This window comes from Triturus cristatus, chromosome 2_1 (genome assembly GCF_964204655.1).
Source record: "Triturus cristatus chromosome 2_1, aTriCri1.1, whole genome shotgun sequence".
Taxonomy (NCBI): domain Eukaryota; kingdom Metazoa; phylum Chordata; class Amphibia; order Caudata; family Salamandridae; genus Triturus; species Triturus cristatus.
In genome coordinates, this window is record NC_140581.1 from 124,921,120 (window position 1) to 124,939,457 (window position 18,338).

Sequence of the window (18,338 nt, forward strand, 5' to 3'; positions counted from 1 at the left end):
TTTCAGCCATCTCTGCCTTCCTTCGGTTGCCAGATCAGCCTTCTCTTTTCAAGTCTCTGGTAGTTAACCGTTTCCTGAAAGGCATAACGCATCTTTTTCCTTCAATCCCCTTCGTTATGCCTCAGTGGGACTTGAACCTTGTGCTAACCTATCTCATATGTACTCCCTTTGAGCCACTGCAAAGCTGTCCTTTACATCTTCTGATTCTTCTAACTGCTTTCCTGGTAGCCATCACTTCTGCTACACGAGTGAGTGAGCTCCACGCTCTCTCTTCCAAACCTCCTTTTTTGTCTGTTTATCCGGACAAGGTGGTTCTCCGGAACCGTCCATCCTTTCTTCCTAAGGTGGTCACTGCCTTCCGCATCGGGCAGACCAATTCCTTTCCCCACCTTCTTTCCGCATTCTTCACAGGAGGAAGAGAGGCTCCACCGTCAGGAGCACGCGCGCTTTGGGTCCAATCTGGATCGTACAAAACAGTTCCAGGTGGATGATGAACTGTTTGTCGGTTACGTGGGTGCAAAGAAGGGTCGGGCCGTACACAAACGCACTTTCTCTCGATGGGTCGTGTTGTGCATTAAAGCTTGTTACTCTCTGGCTCAAAAGGAGCCTCCAGTCTGGCTATGCGCTCTCACTCCACCAGGGCGACGGCAGCCACTACTGCCTTAGGAAGGGGAGTTCCTCTGAATGACATCTGTCAGGCAGCCACGTGGGCATCACTGCACACGTTCACCAAACACTACTGCCTGGACAGCCAAGTCCGGAGGGACTGCTTCTTTTGCCGTTCTGTTCTCCAGGATTTTCTGGTGTGATCTTGGTTCGTAGACCCACCACCACGGTTGGTATTGCTGGGGTATCCGTTCTAAGGTAAGGAACCTATAACTAACGTGTTTCTTTCAGATGCACAAGTTACTTACCTCCGGTAACAATATATCTATAAGAAACATTAGTTCATTATAGATTCCTTACCGCCCCACCTATCCTCCCCGTTCTATGAACTGATTTCTGGGGTTAAGGACATCCTTTCAGGGCCCTAGTTTTGTGCACCAATGGTCAGTGTCTTGCATGGCTCTGCGTTTCTGGCGCGGCAAGTAGTGTACAGAACTGACGTCAGCTCGCGAGGGCGGCATCTAAGTAGCTGCCGCAATGTCATCCCGGTGACGACTGACGTAGAGCCGACCGACGCCACCTTCCGGCACGCAGAGGTACTGCTGACGAAAAACTTTCCAGATCCAGTCTGACTCCTGGGGGTAATTCTAAGGTAAGGAATCTATAACCAACTAATGTTCCTTACAGATATATGGTTACCGGAGGTAAGTAACTTGTGCTTCATACACAATCTTGCATGCTTATACCAAAATCATCCATATCTGATAGAGAGATCTAGCCGCCGATTCCTTACCTATGAATTTCCCAGGCTTCAGACTTGGTCCGGAAGATTTTTCTGTGTGTATTACCTCTGCATGCTGATAAGTGGCATCGATCAGCTCTGCGTGACGTCTGCGCCGTAGTGACATCCGCATCACCTTTATAGGCACCACCTCAGCGCGCTGATGTCAGTTCTTTTCTTTCTGTGCCAGCCAGCACAGGACCGTGAAGATGTTTTGTCTAACCCTTTTTGGTGTGGAGGCTTTTTTCCAGCATGTCTAAGAAGAGATCTGGTTTCAAACCGTTCGGCGCCTTTTAGCGCACCATGTCGGTGACTGGCTCACACCTGGTTTGCCTTTGGTGCCTGGAGCGGGACCACGACTCAGTCGGGCTCACACTGCCAGGCCATGGCTCCGAAAGGTTTAAGGAAGCGGTACCTGAAGTTGCTTGCAGCCTGGCGCATGGCATCACATCACTTTCCTCTGAGGTCTTGTCCAGGGTGCGGGTCGAGAGGAAGGTCCCAACACCGCTCCAGGAGTCCTAAATCTTCATCCTCCTACTTGAAGATGTCAAATAGGTGAGAGGTAAGAAGCATAAAACACATAGATTCGACCTCTCCCCGTCCACCGGCCGAAGAAGGATCCTCGGCGTTCTAAGCCTCGTTCTGCTGAACGTGGGTTGGCTCCGTGCTTCCCCGCCTCTCCTAGAGCTGGAGTGACCCCCGCCCAACTTAAGGAATTTTATGATGACGTGCCTCATATTTGGGTGGTCTGACCCTACTGGCGTGCCTTCAAGCCCCGTAGGCTTAGATGGTTTAGAGCTTGTGTAGAAGAGTTTTGTTGATTCCGGCATACAGGGCGTTTCTGTTGTCCAGTCTGCTGGTTATGAGTGTGTGGGTGACGGTCCTTCTGCAGTCGGGGGGGACCCATTTGATGCTCTTACGGAGGATGCAAAGGCAGTGGAAGCTGGTGGAGGTGACTGCGTTGATCTGGCGGTTCATGAAGAGGGAGGAGTCCAGGATGATGCCGAGGTTTCGAGTGTGTTCTGTAGGGATGGGTGGGGTCCCGAGGGCGGAGGGCCACCAGGTGTTGTCCCAGGCAGAGGTGCGAGACCCGGGGATGAGGACCTCGGTTTTCTGAGTTTTAGCTTCAGGCAGCTGTCCTTCATCCAGGCTGCCACGTTCTTCATTCCTTCCTGGAAGCAGAGTCTGGTGTCTTCGGGATTCTTTGTGAGCGAGAGGATGAGCTGAGTGTCATCTGCGTAGGATAGGATGCTGTCTGACGATGGCGGCGAGGGGGACCATGTAGATGTTGAAGAGTGTGGGGTACTCCACAGCTGATTTCCGTGGGTTTGGAGAGGAAGGGAGGAAGTTGGATCCTCTGGGTTCTGCCGGAGAGCAAGGATTGGATCCAGTCGAGGGCGACTCCTTGTATTCCCACGTTGTGAAGTCTGGCTGCGAGGGTGCGATGTGAGACGGTGTTGAAGGCTGCGGAGAGGTCTAGAAGAATGAGGGCCGCGGTTTGTCCCTGATCCAGTAGCATGCGGATGTAGTCTGTGGCGGCGAGGAGGGCAGTCTTGGTTCTGTGGTTGCTGCGGAAACCAGACTGGGAGGCGTCCAGGATGGAGTTCTCTTCTATGAAGGCGGTCAGCTGAGTGTTTACGTGTCTCTCTGTGACTTTGGCTGCAAAGGGGAGGAGAGAGATGGGTCAGTAGTTTTTCAGGTCCGTAGGGTCGGCTATTGGTTTCTTGAGGATGGGTTTAACCTCTGCCAGTTTCCAGTCATCTGGGCAAATGCCTGAGCTGAGGGAGGCGTTGACGGTGTGTCCTAGTTCGGCTGCGAGGACAGCGGCGGCCCTGTGGAATATGTACAGTGGGCAGGGATGCCTATGCTCCTGGTGTCCCCTTGCGGGTCGCGTACCGCGGCGACTGACGCCGATAGCGGAGCGAACAGGACCTCCAGGTCCTTAGTCATTTTCTGAGCCCTATTCTGAAGGGCTAGGAGTGGAAGATGATTGGGAAGGGTCTCTGGACCCTTTTGGAAATCCAGCCTTATCATGAGATTGACTGGTGTGAGGAATTGTGTGAAGCCAGTGGACTGGACACTTCTCCAGAAACTGCCATGCTTTCTCCCCCTATCATGGCTACCGAGGAGGTGCTTCATTTGCTATGGTGGTATGAAAGTCGGCAGAGGTCCTCGACCTTCAGCTTCCTTTAGGGGTGGTCAAGACCAATGTTTTCATAGGGCTTGCAGGCAGGTTTCTCCTTTCTGGAACCCTTGCTACTGTTCAATGAGGTCCTTACAGATGTCCTACTGGGTACCTGGTGCACACCCAGCACAGGGGCTCCTGTGAATAGGATAATCGCCCACTGCCCTGCCACGGGCCTCCCAAGCTTCCTCACTACACACCCTACCCCAGAGAGATCGGTAGTCCAAGCCTCTACCAACCATGGCACGTTCCCTTCTACACCCCTGGACAGGAAACCCAAGAGGTTAGAAAGTTGGGGTAAAAAAATGTTTCTTCCGCCAGCCTTGCATTTCCTTTGATGAACACTGCATGCTCATGTGGCCGTTATTTCCACTCCCTGTGGCGAAACGGTTGAGCAAGTGCTGCCACTGTCCCAGAGGAGGCCCGGGCTATACTCTCCCAAGAAGTATCAGACAGAGATGCACCAAAGTTCGCCATCCATTGTGGTCTCAACATGACCAACTCACTGGGCAGTGCTGTTTCATCGCCGGCAGCTGTTTAACACCACACCTGGTTGAGGACTTACTTTTCGGGGGATGTCCAGGCATCTCTCATATATGAAGGGCAATGTGTGCAGCTTACTACTGCTCCCATGTACACAGTGATTGGATGATTGTAGTGGATTTTAGTAACCAATCAATGTTTGATTTGTGTTAATTTTTTTAATTTTTTTATTTTTTAAACAAGAAAGCCAATGTTAAGACCTAGAACTGTATGGGTTATTGATTTCACTTGACCATAATTGTCTGAAACTGTTGAGATGACTATTTGTCCCTCTGCTTTACAGGTGATGTTGCCAAATTTGGCCGGGGTGATTCTGCTTCTCCAGCACCTGCTACCACACTCGCTCAGCCTCAGCAGAATCAGACACAAGCCCATCATGCTGCACAGCAACCATTCCTCAATCCTGGCCTGCCTCCAGGCTACAGCTATCCTGGATTATCCTACTATGCCAGTATGCCTGGAGTACCTAGCGCGTTTCCCTATGGGCCCACTGTATTTGTGAGTAATTGAAGTTTTTTAAAACCTTCTTTATGTTTTTTGCTTCTAATCTCCCAGATATGCTTCTACCTCTTGCTTTACAGATAATTATGTTGGTTATGGGTGTTTTATTGTGATGGAAACTTCAAACCACACATTCCTCACCTTCAGAATATTCCTAGGTGTGGCAAACTAGATGCAGAGATCTTTTTTTCGATGCTCCCCGTGCGCTGGTAGGTAGTGCCATGTGGCTCCACGGTGAGTTTATACCACCCAGAAGCACATTTAAGCGCCTCCCCTGAACAAAGATGTCAGTTCTTTTCTTTCTGCACCCTTTGACACCTTTGTTAAAAAAATTGTGTCCTAGGGATGAGGTCTCTGCACAAATTACAGGTTCAAGCCATGCTATTGCTACAGTAAACACGTTTGTTATGGACTCTTATATCGCATGCTTTTGACGCTTTGGCTTCAGTCACGACTCGGTCAATCATGCAGTCCTATTTCCGCTCAGTCTTCCAGTATATAGAAAATGTGCAATAAGTACACGAAAGTGAAGCAGGATTTGTCCACTTCCTGCCATTTGAAGTCTGGTGAGCAGTTGCAAGGGTGTCACTGGAAGGGTCAGACTCCGAGCCAGCCCCTGTGTGGTCCCAGCACACACGAATTCCCTTAGCCGCCGTCTGCTCCGCAGTTGATAATGGCCTTCAAGGAGGCTGACTATGGCCCACACCATCTTTCGCTATAGTATTTTTCGAAGGCACAGCAGGTAGGTATACAGCCCAGGCCTTCAGCATCTGCTTCTCCCTTGATGCCTCCACTACTAGAACATAGAGGGATTCTTTGTTTCTCCAGTTCCCTAGCTGTCCAGGTCATACCTAATGTCTCTCACAATACTGATGATGAGGAAGCAGATTATCTACTCCCTCATTAAACTGACAAAGGTCTTTATTTAGACTGGAATGCTCATAGGTTAGATGCCTCACCAGAGACGCAGCTGGACTCTCAGCCAGGCCCACCAATGGAAGGCAACACCTTTTTTGTCTTAGTGGTGCAAAGAGTAGCAGACGTGCCAGACCTCGAAAGCCAATTTATTAACTGAAATTCTTCAACCCAGGCAAACTTCATCTATTACCTCTTAGCAAGGCCGTTACAGACACACATGAGCACTTTGTCTAAACCATGTTCAGCTCCTCCGGTCAGCTGACCTACAGCTAGACGACACAGACCAGCCCCTAGTGACCTTGACTATATAACATAACGGTGAAAGCTCTGTGGTGTAAGCCTCCACAAGTAAAGTCCACCCAATTGCTTTTCCTTCTAACCTCCTTGATAAGAAGTCGAAACATAGTAATGCCTTTGAAAAGAAAATGTTTTCCTCAACTATCCTGTCTTTTTTTTGTTTAACTTCGTTTTTATTATTATTGTTACTGTAATCACTGTATACAGTACATTTACACATAGACGTGTCACCGTAAAGACTGAATCTATGTGTAAACAACTAATACTTTAATCAACTTTTACAGGCTCCAATTGTGGGTGCTTAGCATGATATCTTTGTATACAGATTCAAATAATGAGCAAATAAATAAAAACAGATATACAACTCTAAACAGTGTACCCCACTGCCTAGAACACTTACAATTAATCCCTGCGCCGTTTTATGCCCTACATCTATGGCCCACTGTCCGCACCATAGCAGCCTGCCCAACTATGACTACTATTCTCAGCGTTTACTCTAGTGTCCTGCGCTCACCAGTATATTATGACCACCGCGCAGGTTGTGTGTTGGTGCTCGGGGGCTGAATATACATCCGGGCAAAGAGAGCAAGCTGTTTGCTAGGAAGGAGGGGGAGGAAGGGGGGGAAGGGAGGGGGGGAGCTGGGGTATCAGCTATCCTGTCTTAAAGCATTTTTTAATGTGGTGTGCCTCATTTGACATACATACATGCCTTATGGGGCATGATCAACAAGATCTTCCCAGCCATTCCAGAGGACATCAGGAACCCATTGACCAAAATGATCAAAGACTGACAGCATGCAGCAAAGAGGTGTTGCAACAACAAATAAATGATATCCCTCTAGACCTCTATTTCTTTATAATATGGCTTATAAAAAGCTCAAACCTGGGGCACAGAAAAACATGTAACTTCAAACAGAGCCATTTCTTTCTTTTTTCCACATTTTTATTTTGTTTGTATCATTTTTAAGTAATTCATTTTATATGTTTCCTTGTTTTTGGCAATTTATCTCATTTGTGACATTTATCAATGATTACATATAACTTCATAACCAATCCATACAATTTTTTGTTGTAAATACAAATATTTTTCCTAAAAAAAAAATATAGAATATCTGCAACAGTATTACTCAAGGGAAAAAATGTTTTTTCCTTTCCTTATCAATAAAATACAACAAAGAAATAATCACAACCGTTAGAAAAACAGGAATAAACAAACTCCTCATCTCCCAAATTCACACACACCTCTTCTCATACCTCATGCACAACTCTTGCACTCAATACAAACATACCATCAGCCCCATACCCAGACTGCATACACAGCAGAAACCATTGGGGTGAGAAACTCAACCCTCAGATGCTATACTGTGTGTTGGGGCGTCACACACCACCTCGGTCAACGCACGTTTGGATGGCCTATATTCCTTTTCTTGCCATCTTCTTCAGGACCTGCTATTTTGTAACGGGCAGGATGAAGGGAGGAATACAAAAGTTTTTTTGCTCTGCTCTAATATTGTTGCACCTGTAGTCCTAAGACGCATTGACACCATCCGGTAGTAAATGCAGTTTGTTCACTCTCAATGTTACTGCAGAAAAACTCTTACTCCTTTATTGTGATAGTCCATAATCTGGATAGCATCCAATAAAATGGTTTGTAGCATTCATATACGATGTTTGTTTCCAATATAGTGGGCCCACTTTGTCAAATCAATGTGGTTGTTCCAACTCTAGTAGTAGAGATGTAGCTGAACTGCATATATATTCCTTTTAATACATTTGATAGACACAGACAACCATAAAGATATCCCATATATTTTTCTTAATTGATTTGGCGCTGTCAGTCAGTCAACATCTTCGGCTTCTCTCCATGACTCAAAACGCTGCAAAGAGGTGTTGCGTGCAGGCCTGGACACCAACGACTCCATTGGCTGTGCTTTTGAAATCAATTTAGTGCTTAGAAGACACACCTAGATGTGATCAGTTGAGCACACCAGCATGGACATCTGTCCTCCAACTCTCCCTACCCCAGCGCAGCAGCTCCCAAACTGCTTTGATTTGTCCTCCCAGCCCCACCACCTGCTAGTACGAGGTAGGATAAATTTCCTCCCCTGGAGATTCCATGAGACTGATGGTGCTTACAAAGTGTTCAAAAGGTCTATGCCCAGCTCTTTATTGCTTCTCCACCTTGTATTCATCCCCTTCCCCCAAACACTTTTGGGGTGAACATGCTGATATTGTGAATCGCCTGCTTGCCAAAGATTCCAGTGTGTGGGTGCCACATTTGTAGAGTGATGAATGGTGCTATTCATTGGTTGCTTGTGCCTTAATGAACCTGGGTACTGGATGGTGTCCCTGATTTCTAATTTTCGTATACCCATTCTGCAGTCCAGCAGACTTCACCTGCTGTTCATGGTAGAGTCAGAACATTTCCAGTCCGCAATACTGCCATTCAGCCTTACCTTTGCTCCTCGGGTGTGCAAACAAATTGTATTGATCATATTCAGAGATCTGGGACACATGTATGCTTGTACTCTGACAACTGGCTAATTAAGGAGTGCTCACCTCAGTCAGTCACAGATCACCTTCGGTCCAAAGCTGAGCTCTTGATCTCCTTGGGTTTTCAGTCAACGAGCAGATGTTTCACATGAGCTCTCCGAAGATTCAGTTCATAAACTTTATCATGGACAAAGTAGTGCTCAAGGCCTTTCCTCTGCCGCTATTAGTCTGGTATATTAAGGATATTAACCAGATATTTCAAGTTCAGTGCTGCGTCTCGGTGAGGATTGTTCTGACTCTTTCATCTCCTAGCTTCTTGCATCCTCATTGTCCTGTGCACCAGATGGCAGATGCAAACCCAGCCAAAGAGTCTGAGGTTTGAGGTGTCAGCACTGAGGTTTCCTGTCCAACACTGTCCATTTTTCACAAGCGATATGCTTTGGATTTAACATGGTTGCATATGAGCCCCAGCCTGACAATTTGCATCCATTTCCTTTTCCTACCTGGATTTCACATTTGTAACTGATGCATTGTTACTGGTTTGGGGAGACATCTGAGGTGAAGGTCAGGAACCTTTGGTTTCCAGCAGTGTGCCAGCTCCACATCAACCTATTGGAGCTTTGGACCAGAAATCCTTCCTTCCAACCATGAAGTGTAGGCTGTAACCGGTTATACAAGACAACATGACCGCCATGCGGTACTGCACAAGCATGGTGAGGTCCTGGATCCTATACCAGGGTGCTCAACATCTCTGGAGATGGCTGGTCCAGCAGATCTTTTTTTAGCAGCCAGCCTAGCGTCGTCCCCGAATGCCAGAGCAGATGAGCCGAGCAGATGCGGGCTGGCAAACGACCAGTGGTGTCCATCTTGAGTTGCCTCAGGGCATCGTTGATCATAAGGGCTTTCCCTGTTAGGACTGTTCAGCACTGTCGATTGTGCAGTGTTGAAGCTTCTGTTCCCTGGAGTTTCCTTCACAAAGGTAATTGGGAAACACCTGTCTGGAATGGGACACGTGCGTCAGGACAGATTTGGCCTTAGTCATCTTAATAGCCCCGGCCTGAGCCAGGAAAGTGTGGTACCCAGAGTGCGCCTCTGACCATTCTGCCCCTTCGGAATTACCTCTAGTCTTAGCAACAGAAGAGGACCTAAATCTCCATAAACTGCACCTCTGTGTGGAGATTGAGAGGCAACAGCTAAATTCTTTTGATTTCCTGCCTGAAGTGGTTCATGCAGCCAGATGCCTATCCACAAGGACTACGTGCTTGGGGATAAGGTTATGGCCTGGTATTGGGTATGTCATCTAGACCCTCTGCAGACCAAACTCTCATGTATTATTTGTTCGGTCTTTGGCCCAGCACAGCCTTGCAGTGGGAACAGTTAAGGTTTCTTGTAATTAATTCCAGCCTTTTTATGTTTGCCTGACCACCATCTCTCTTTATAACCAGGTGTGATGTATTTTCTGGAGGGCCTGATGTAAATATTCCCTCCAAAATAATTTGTCATGGCTCAATGTGACATAAATCTTGTTCTGCTGTTCCTTGTGTACAGAGTTTATTCCTATTCACTGCATCACTGTGGTTTCCAACGATCAAGACACTTTCTTAATGACATCACTTCTGTGCACAGTGTGGCTGAACTAAAGGTGCTTACTTTGCAAGCTTCCTTCACCTCTTTATTCCTCAACAAATTGGTGCTGCAAGCCCCATTTGTATTCCTACCAAAGGGTGCATTACCCTTCCATGTTGACCAATCGATCACCTTGCTGACATTTGTTCCATCACATCCCTTGAATAAGGGGGAGAGGCTCAAGCAGCTTGACCATGAGAAAGCTTTACGTTTCTACGTTGACTGTATGAGCGATTACCCTGTAGATCAGTTTTCTCATAGGGGATTTCCATCTATAGTTGTAAGCACTTGAAAAGTCCCACCCACCTGCAGGGACCCCGGAGCACTTCTTTAGATATATCTCCTTAAAGTGGAAATGTTTTGCCTTTGGTCAGGAAGGCCTGCAAGGACACTTAAGAGAAAGAAAGACAATAATGCAGCCTAAATACATAGGCTACACTGGCCGCATTGTCATAAGGAATTGAAAAAAGGTAGCCAGTATACAAAATTTGTGTCGTTTTTGTAGTATTAAACACAGAAAAATCTCCTACACAATCCCCTTTTTTCATGATCGAGATGAAAGGAAAGGACAGAATAGCCTCATAGGCTGCCATTATATGTCTTTGAAAATAGAAGCTGTGCCTTTAGGATCCCAGAGATCACCAGTATTCCATCATGCACAGCTAGTGGCAGTTACTTCAGTCCTTTTTGAGGGTGATGAGAAGAGAATGTATGCTCTATGTTATGGATCCCTGTGTCTTCCCACTGGGGAGGAGGGAGGTTTACTTTCGACTCATCATGGAAATACCCCTACAAGAGAACAGGAGTTACAGGTAAGAAACCGTTACTTTTCTCTCGTAGGGGATTTCCATGTATAGTCATAAGCACTTGACTAGATTAGCAAGCCCATCCCTGTAAAACACGGTGGAAGAGACAAAGAAAGAGATATGTAGATTTAAGCAAACCGGTTCCGGAGGCAAGTCTGCGCCACTTGAGCATCTGCCTAGGCATCTGAATCCAGGCAGTAGAGTTACGTGAAAGTATGAACTGTTTTCCAAGTAGCAGCCTTGCAAATCTCTGCAATTGGAATATAACGAAGCAAGGCCGCAGTAGCTGCTTTCCTTCTAGTCGAGTGAGCTTTAGGCTTACTAGCGAAGGATTTATTAACTTTTTGGTAACAGAAAAGGATGCAGGAAACAATCCATCCAGAGATGGACTACTTAGAAGTCGCCAGACCAGTACAGAGGGAAATAACAAATAACTGGTCAGATCTCCGTAGATCCTTAGTTTTATCTAAATAGAATTTTAAACAAGTCTTACATCCAGGGAATGAAGAGCTCCCTCCTCTGGAGTAGATCGATGCTGGAAAAAGGCAGAAACGGGGATAGTCTGGTTCACATGAAAATCCGAAACCACCTTAGGGAGGAACTTCGGATGAGTCCTCATATCCACTTTAGATGCAAATGTGTATGGCTCCCTTTAAGAAGTCTAAATCAAAGTATTTATACAGGTCCTTGGTGTCGAGTGCATTCTTAGTTGCTCCAAGAGCCTTTCTCACAAACCTTGCAAAAAGCAAAAGTGCATTGTTTTTAGTCTAAGCACAGAAAGTACATCAGAGGATTCCTTTTTTTTTTTCCTTTTTTTTTTTTTAAATTTTTTATTTTATTGCAGGCATTACAAAAATTACTTTGCATGGTTAATTGCAGAGAGAGAAATTTACGTTAAACATTGGACATATAAAGTAAAATACATGCGTAAAAGCTACAATTAAGGAGAAAAACAAGCAGATAATCCATAGGACTAATGTAAATATAACTTGAGCATATTACAATCATACATTTGCATTATTATTCTTCCAGGTTTCTATCGGTTCCCAGATCATATTCCCTAGGGCTCTCGCTTTTTTGCCTTTACATGCAAAGATAGCTTTCTCCTGGTTATACATAGCCAGTAGCCTAGCTAGCCAAACCTGGAAGTTGGGGGGAGGTGGGGGGGGGTCTGTGTCCTTCCAGCGGGCTGTTAAAATTATCCTATAGATCGCTGCCCCTAGAAAGAGACAGATTTCCTCTCTCTTTGTATGCCCGAGTGTATTATCGTAGCCCAGCATGTATAGGGTGGGGGATTCAGGTATTGAGTGCCCGAACACGTCCTGCCAAAAGCCAGCTATCAGATCTCTTAGAGGAGCAAGTTTACTACACTCATAGAGCATGTGGAGTAAATGTGCCCCACTTTCCCCACACCTTGGGCATTCTGAATTCACCCTTTTCCCCCAAGAGTAAAGCTTTGATGGTGTAAAGTAGAGATCATATATGGTCTTGTATAACTGAGCTTTGAGATTGGATGAAACGAATAATTTCATTGAGAGATATAGAGACATATCAATGTCCACATTGGAGTTATTTAAATTGCATGACCATCTCCTTTCCGTTTTTTCCAGATCATCCTGCTGGTTTTCGATTAGTATTGTATAAACAGTGCCAATCTTGGTTGTAGATTTGGCCATGCATTCAAATATGGGGATATTACTCAGAGAGAAATCGGAACTCCTTAGTTTTAAGATTGTATTAATCTGAATAAATTTAAATATATTATTATCCGGAATGGAAAATTTACTTTGCAGCACTTGAAATCTATTAGTGTTACCTGGTAGCAAAAAATCCCCTAACGTTAGAACTCCCAAGTATTCCCATCTTCTAGCCATAGTATCATATATATGTGATGGTAGAGCTGTAGAATGCCACAAAGAAATATACTTGTTATATTTAGGTATATTAAGGTGACACATTATTTTCCTCCAGGTAGCCCAGGCACTAGTTATGATCTTGAACTTAGTTTTCTTATAATAGGAGGGTTCCAACTGTTTTACTAGGAGGCCATTAGCCTTATCTCCTATAAGGAGTTCATAGATTGATGGTATACATTTACCCCCTATTTCTTCTTCTGGTATTTTAACGAAGAGTAGCGTGGTCATCTGTTGGATCAAAGTGGCCCACAAATAAAATCCCAAATTCGGAACAGAGAGGCCGCCTCTCATAGTTGGTAGAGAGAGAAAGCGAATTGATCTCCTTATTTTCCCGTACCCCCAAATGAATCTGGCCATCTGGGATTCCATGGCTTTAATAATTTTATCGTCAACTAGTAGCGGGATTGCACAGAATAAATATAAGACCCTGGGTAATATATTCATTTTGAGGAAATTCCCTCTTCCAATAATTGATAGATGCAGGCCATCTATCCTTTTTAAATCGTTCTTAATCTTTTGGAGGAGAGGATCATAATTAATTTTAATTATTTCCTCTATTTTTGAGGATATCCGAACTCCTAAATAAATTGCACTGTCAACTCTACTTGAATCAGCAAATTGGGTATTATGAGTGCAGATAACCATTGTTTTATCTCTATTTAGGCTCCAGAGAGGCGACCATAACCCTGGGTAATCTGTTCAATAGTAGACAAAGCCTCAGCAGGGTGAGATGTTATTATAGTCACATCATCGGCATAAACGAGGATTTTGGTATCAAATGGGCCTATAGTAACAGGTTTAATAGACTCTGTTTTTAACAATTTCAAGATTAGAGGGTTTATATAGAGGGCAAAGAGAATCGGAGAGCATGGGCATCCCTGGCGATTGCCTCGAGATATATCAAAGTAGCCAGACTCAAGACCCATTGCCAGAACCCTAGCTTTTGGCATAAAATACATAGCCTTGATGGATTTCATAAGACACGGCCCAATTTTATTTTGCTCGAGTACCGCCCATAGGAATGCCCATGAAACCCTATCAAAGGCTTTCTCCGCATCCAGAAGGATCATCGACATCCGGCCGCCCGAGACACCCATGGCCTCAAACAGGGCGATAGCCCGGCGGATATGATCCGTTGTGCCCCTGCCCGAAATGAAGCCATGCTGCCACGGGGAGACCAGACGCTCGACGATCCCCCTGAGGCGATTAGCTAGAATTTTAGAATAGAGTTTCGAGTCTGTATTTATGAGAGAAATTGGGCGGTATGATGTAGTTAGATTGGGCGGTTTGTCTTTTTTAGGAAAGACTATATTCGTTTCCCTCCAAGAACTAGGAGGGGTGGCGCGCACCTGGATACTTATAAATAAATCTAGAAGAAGTGGTGTTATAATATTACCAAGAATTTTATATAGCTCCAAGGGTATTTTATCTGGGCCTGCGGCCTTGCCTGGAGCAAGCTCTGCAAGGGCCGTTTGTAGCTCTAATAGGGTTATGTCTCTTTCTAGATCTTGTCTGGTAGCCTCCTCTAGTCCTGGGTTACCCGCCTGCTCAGTTGCCCACCTAGCCAATTCATCCTTAATTTTTAAAGGGTCCAGCGTATCCTCATTTTGGTAAAGTTTCTGATAGTATTTTTTAAAAGCTTCTAGAATGGCTTCAGATGTTGTGTGGTCTTGACCGTCTGCCTCAATACTGGTAATTAGGTTTAGGGATTGTTTTTGTCTAATACGGAGAGCTAATTGCTTACCAACCATCTCACCCGCCTCATATATCTCGTTGCGATGAGATTGATAGGTCTCTGCTGCTCTCTTGGTTAGCCTACTATTAATTGCCATTTTAAGAATCATCATTTCATTTAGAATCTGCCCTCCATCACCACCTTGCATTATTATAGCGGTGTGTTTCTCCTCCTTCCCAGCTAGTTCTAGGAGAGAAAACTCGTTGGCTCTAACCAACTCCTTCCTCTTCCTGGCCACATAGCTTATTGTTTCACCACGAATTGAGGCTTTAAAACAATCCCAGACCACATCCCGTGGGGCACTATAACGATTAGCGTCTATAAATCTTTGCGCCCATACTTTAATATATTCTATATAGTCATTATCGACTAATAATTTTCTATCGAAGTACCAGCTTGACCGAGGTCTTAGAATATTATTAGTCCTTAATATGAGCACTAAGGGATTGTGATCCGAGATGATTTTTGGAAGTTTATTTATTTGTACCTCATTAAGCCAGCTACTTGTCATCCAGATATAATCAATGCGGACATATTTATTATGTGGGTATGAAAAATAGGTATATCCCGGATCTTGATGTTGTTTCATGTCCCACACATCGACTAAGCCTAGACTTTCTTTTAATGGTAATATGGCTCTGTATACCTTCGGTTTGTATCCCACATATTTAAATTGCTCATGATTACATATCAGGTCCCGGTGAATCAGAGAGATGTTAAAATCTCCACAAAAAATTAATGTGGAGGGCCAGGATGCTAATTCCAATTCTAGATTGAAAAAAAAAGATAGATCATCCGGGTTAGGTGCATAAATAGAGCATATAGTGATACCTACTTTAAGCTCGACAATCACCCACCGGCCCAGAGGGTCAGCTGTCTTACGTGTAGGCGGTCCTAAAAAAGATTTTGCCAAGATAGCTACTCCTCTTGTTCGAGTAGTATGGGATGTGCTTGCCATTAAATCAAACCCCGGGACCCTCAGTATATTTCTTTCTGCCCAGGGAATGTGTGTCTCTTGAAGACAAATTATATCAAACGTATTTTGGAAGATCACTCCCCACATTCGATCCCTTTTCCCCTTATCATTTAGGCCCGCTATGTTCCATGAGCATAATTTTAAGCTAGCCATACTTCATTATATCTATTAACCAGTCAGATTTTACTGTATGACCAAATTTGGCGATAATAATTTCATGAAATCCATTTCCATCTCTGCTTCCATTTTTATTTCCATACCTGCAATTACATTTTTTATATATTTTCCCCCCCCTGAATCCCAACCCATTCCCTAACCCCTTACCCTCCCTCCCTCCACCCATCCCCTCCACTCCCCCGTTACTAGGGCAAATAGACTCCATAAGAGTCTGTAGTGATGGACGTGCAGTGAAAGGCCAGTGCTCTCTATTAATCTATACCCCTCCTTAATAAAATATTTTAGACAAACTTATTCCTCCTCCCCGTCATATTCCAGAGCTTAAAGCCACCGAGAAAAAAATATCAAAGGGATAACATTAATTAACCAACAGCGAGGAAACTAAATTTCAGCCCTAGAGAGTGTCCAGATACTCCTTGGCTTTTATCTCAGAAGTGAAGAACTTGGTCTGATTACCATTAATAACTTTCAGACAGGCCGGGTTGTTCAAGAATGCCTGAAGTTTTTTTTCTTGAAATGGTCTAATGAGTTGGCGGAGACGCCACCTCCGCTCAACCGTTACATGACAGAAATCGTGGCGTACGAAATAAGTTATGTTGCCACTAGTTTTTTTTGCCTCAGGTCTAGCTTTTTCCCATATCGCCTGTCTCAACAGAAAATTACCAAAGTATACCAATACTGCTCTTGGATACGCTCCAGGTTTGGGGGTGCTTCTCATGTTAAGGGGTACCCGATGGGCACGTTGTATCTCAATATCCCATTTCCACGTTGACAACTCTGGGAGGGAATCTTGAAACAGTTTAACCATGAAAGAGCGGACATCCCCCCCCCCCCCCCCCCCCCCCCCTTCAATTCCCTCGGGAATTCCCAGGACTCGTAGGTTACTTCGCCATTGGCGATTTTCCATGTCCTCGAGTTTCCACATCATGTCTGAGAGTTCTTTATCGTGCGCCTCAGTCTTCTCATGATTTAGTGCAGTTTCCGTTTCATTGAGCAGTAATCTTGACTCCATCTCATTCATACGATCGTTGAAAGAATCAATTTTCTTCGAAATCTTACGGACCACACCCTGCACCTTGCGTAGCTCTGCTTGGGCCCTACGACCATCATGAGAAGTCTCTTCCCTATGCGCAGCTATAGCTAACAAAATCGTTTCTAACGTTGGTGCAATTGTGTCTTGAATGGTACCTTGCTCTTGATGTTGATTAGAGCCAGAGATAGGTCGCTGTGATTGTATCAAGGTTGTCCCTGGGGGGGGAGATCACTAATAGGAGTATAATCCCAAGCCAAGTCTATTGAGTCGTGACGACTTTTCCTGTGTTTAGGTCCCAATTTCTGAGCAGTTCTAACCTTACTAATGTTAGTCTCTTCATCGCTGGACTCAGATAAATTAGACGCAGTATCGGTAGACCATCCCAACTCATCAGAGAGGGAATAAAAATCACTGGGTTCCTTATCCTTATCCTTATCTCTATCTTTATCTGTGTCAGCCTCACTCGGATTTTCACTCAGATTTTCAGATCTGAGTTGCACAGATTGCCGATCTCTCGATAAGGACACTAGAGCCTGATTCGATTGCTGACTTCCCGGGCCACTTGTTACTCAGAAGTAAGTATTGAGTGAGAACTGTCATCAGTTTTCCCATTCGTTACAGCCTTACTAGAAGCTTGTATCTCGCCATTGCCAAAGGACCCCTGTGATCTCCCCCCCCCCCCCCCTCTCTCACCGTCTGTTTATGTATGTGGCTCCGTCTAATTTCGGCAGAGGAGACTCCATTGGTGCTGTTGTCAGTTTCCGTGTGAGTAGCGCTCGCTGCAGCAACGCCCAGCACGTCTCGAGTGTGAGGCTTGCACTGCTCACCTCGACCCGGAAGAGAACGAGCTGGGATCCCGCGTAGGAGCTCAATCACTGAGGAGACAGTCTGTCCACTCTTCCGGGTTGAGCTGCTCGCATTCAAGCCCTTAGATGGAATCTCCTCTGATGCTCCTGCAGCTGGCGCCTCGGCTGTGTCTCGGGTGGCCAACCTGGTCACTCTCGTCTCTTTCTGCTTCGTGGTCGCAGTGACTGTGTTCTTTGAGGCATATTTCGGAGCCATGCTGCTACACTGCTGGATTTCCGTGTCACTCAGGTAGGATTGGCGATGGCTTTTGAAGTTTTTACTGATGCTGCATAAATACCGGACTATAGATAGGCCGATTACTGAGGCCAAAATAGAGACCCGTCTCTTACTCAATATTTCAACCCTGTCGGCTGATTCCTCGAGCAGCATTCCTCTGATCCTTAGCGTAGTTGAAGCCTGTATTTAAATCTTCACATAGCAGGCTGTAAGACTTAGCTACGAGCACCGGCCGGAGCTCACTGCACTACGGTCTCAAGCCGCCGCCATCTTGCCCCCTCATGTCTCTTCCTTTCTTAATGACATCACTTCTGTGCACAGTGTGGCTGAACTAAAGGTGCTTACTTTGCAAGCTTCCTTCACCTCTCTATTCCTCAACAAATTGGTGCTGCAAGCCCCATTTGTATTCCTACCAAAGGGTGCATTACCCTTCCATGTTGACCAATCGATCACCTTGCTGACATTTGTTCCATCACATCCTTTAAATAAGGAGGAGAGGCTCAAGCAGCTTGACCATGAGAAAGCTTTACGTTTCAACGTTGACTGTATGAGCGATTACCCTGTAGATCAGTTTTCTCATAGGGGATTTCCATCTATAGTTGTAAGCACTTGAAAAGTCCCACCCACCTGCAGGGACCCCGGAGCACTTCTTTAGATATATC

The 18,338-nt window shown here is 45.3% G+C and overlaps 1 protein-coding gene across 6 annotated transcripts in view; it reads left to right on the forward strand.

Moving 5' to 3' along the window:
- The window catches only part of UBAP2 (ubiquitin associated protein 2), a 1,669,217-nt gene that overhangs the window by 1,458,961 nt on the left and 191,918 nt on the right, over positions 1-18,338 (forward strand). For all 6 annotated transcript variants that reach the window (XM_085628825.1, XM_085628795.1, XM_085628777.1 and 3 more), the window contains exon 23: positions 4,399-4,613. In XM_085628825.1, coding sequence (XP_085484951.1) covers positions 4,399-4,613 — 215 coding nt within the window. The remainder of the gene's footprint in view (positions 1-4,398; positions 4,614-18,338) is intronic.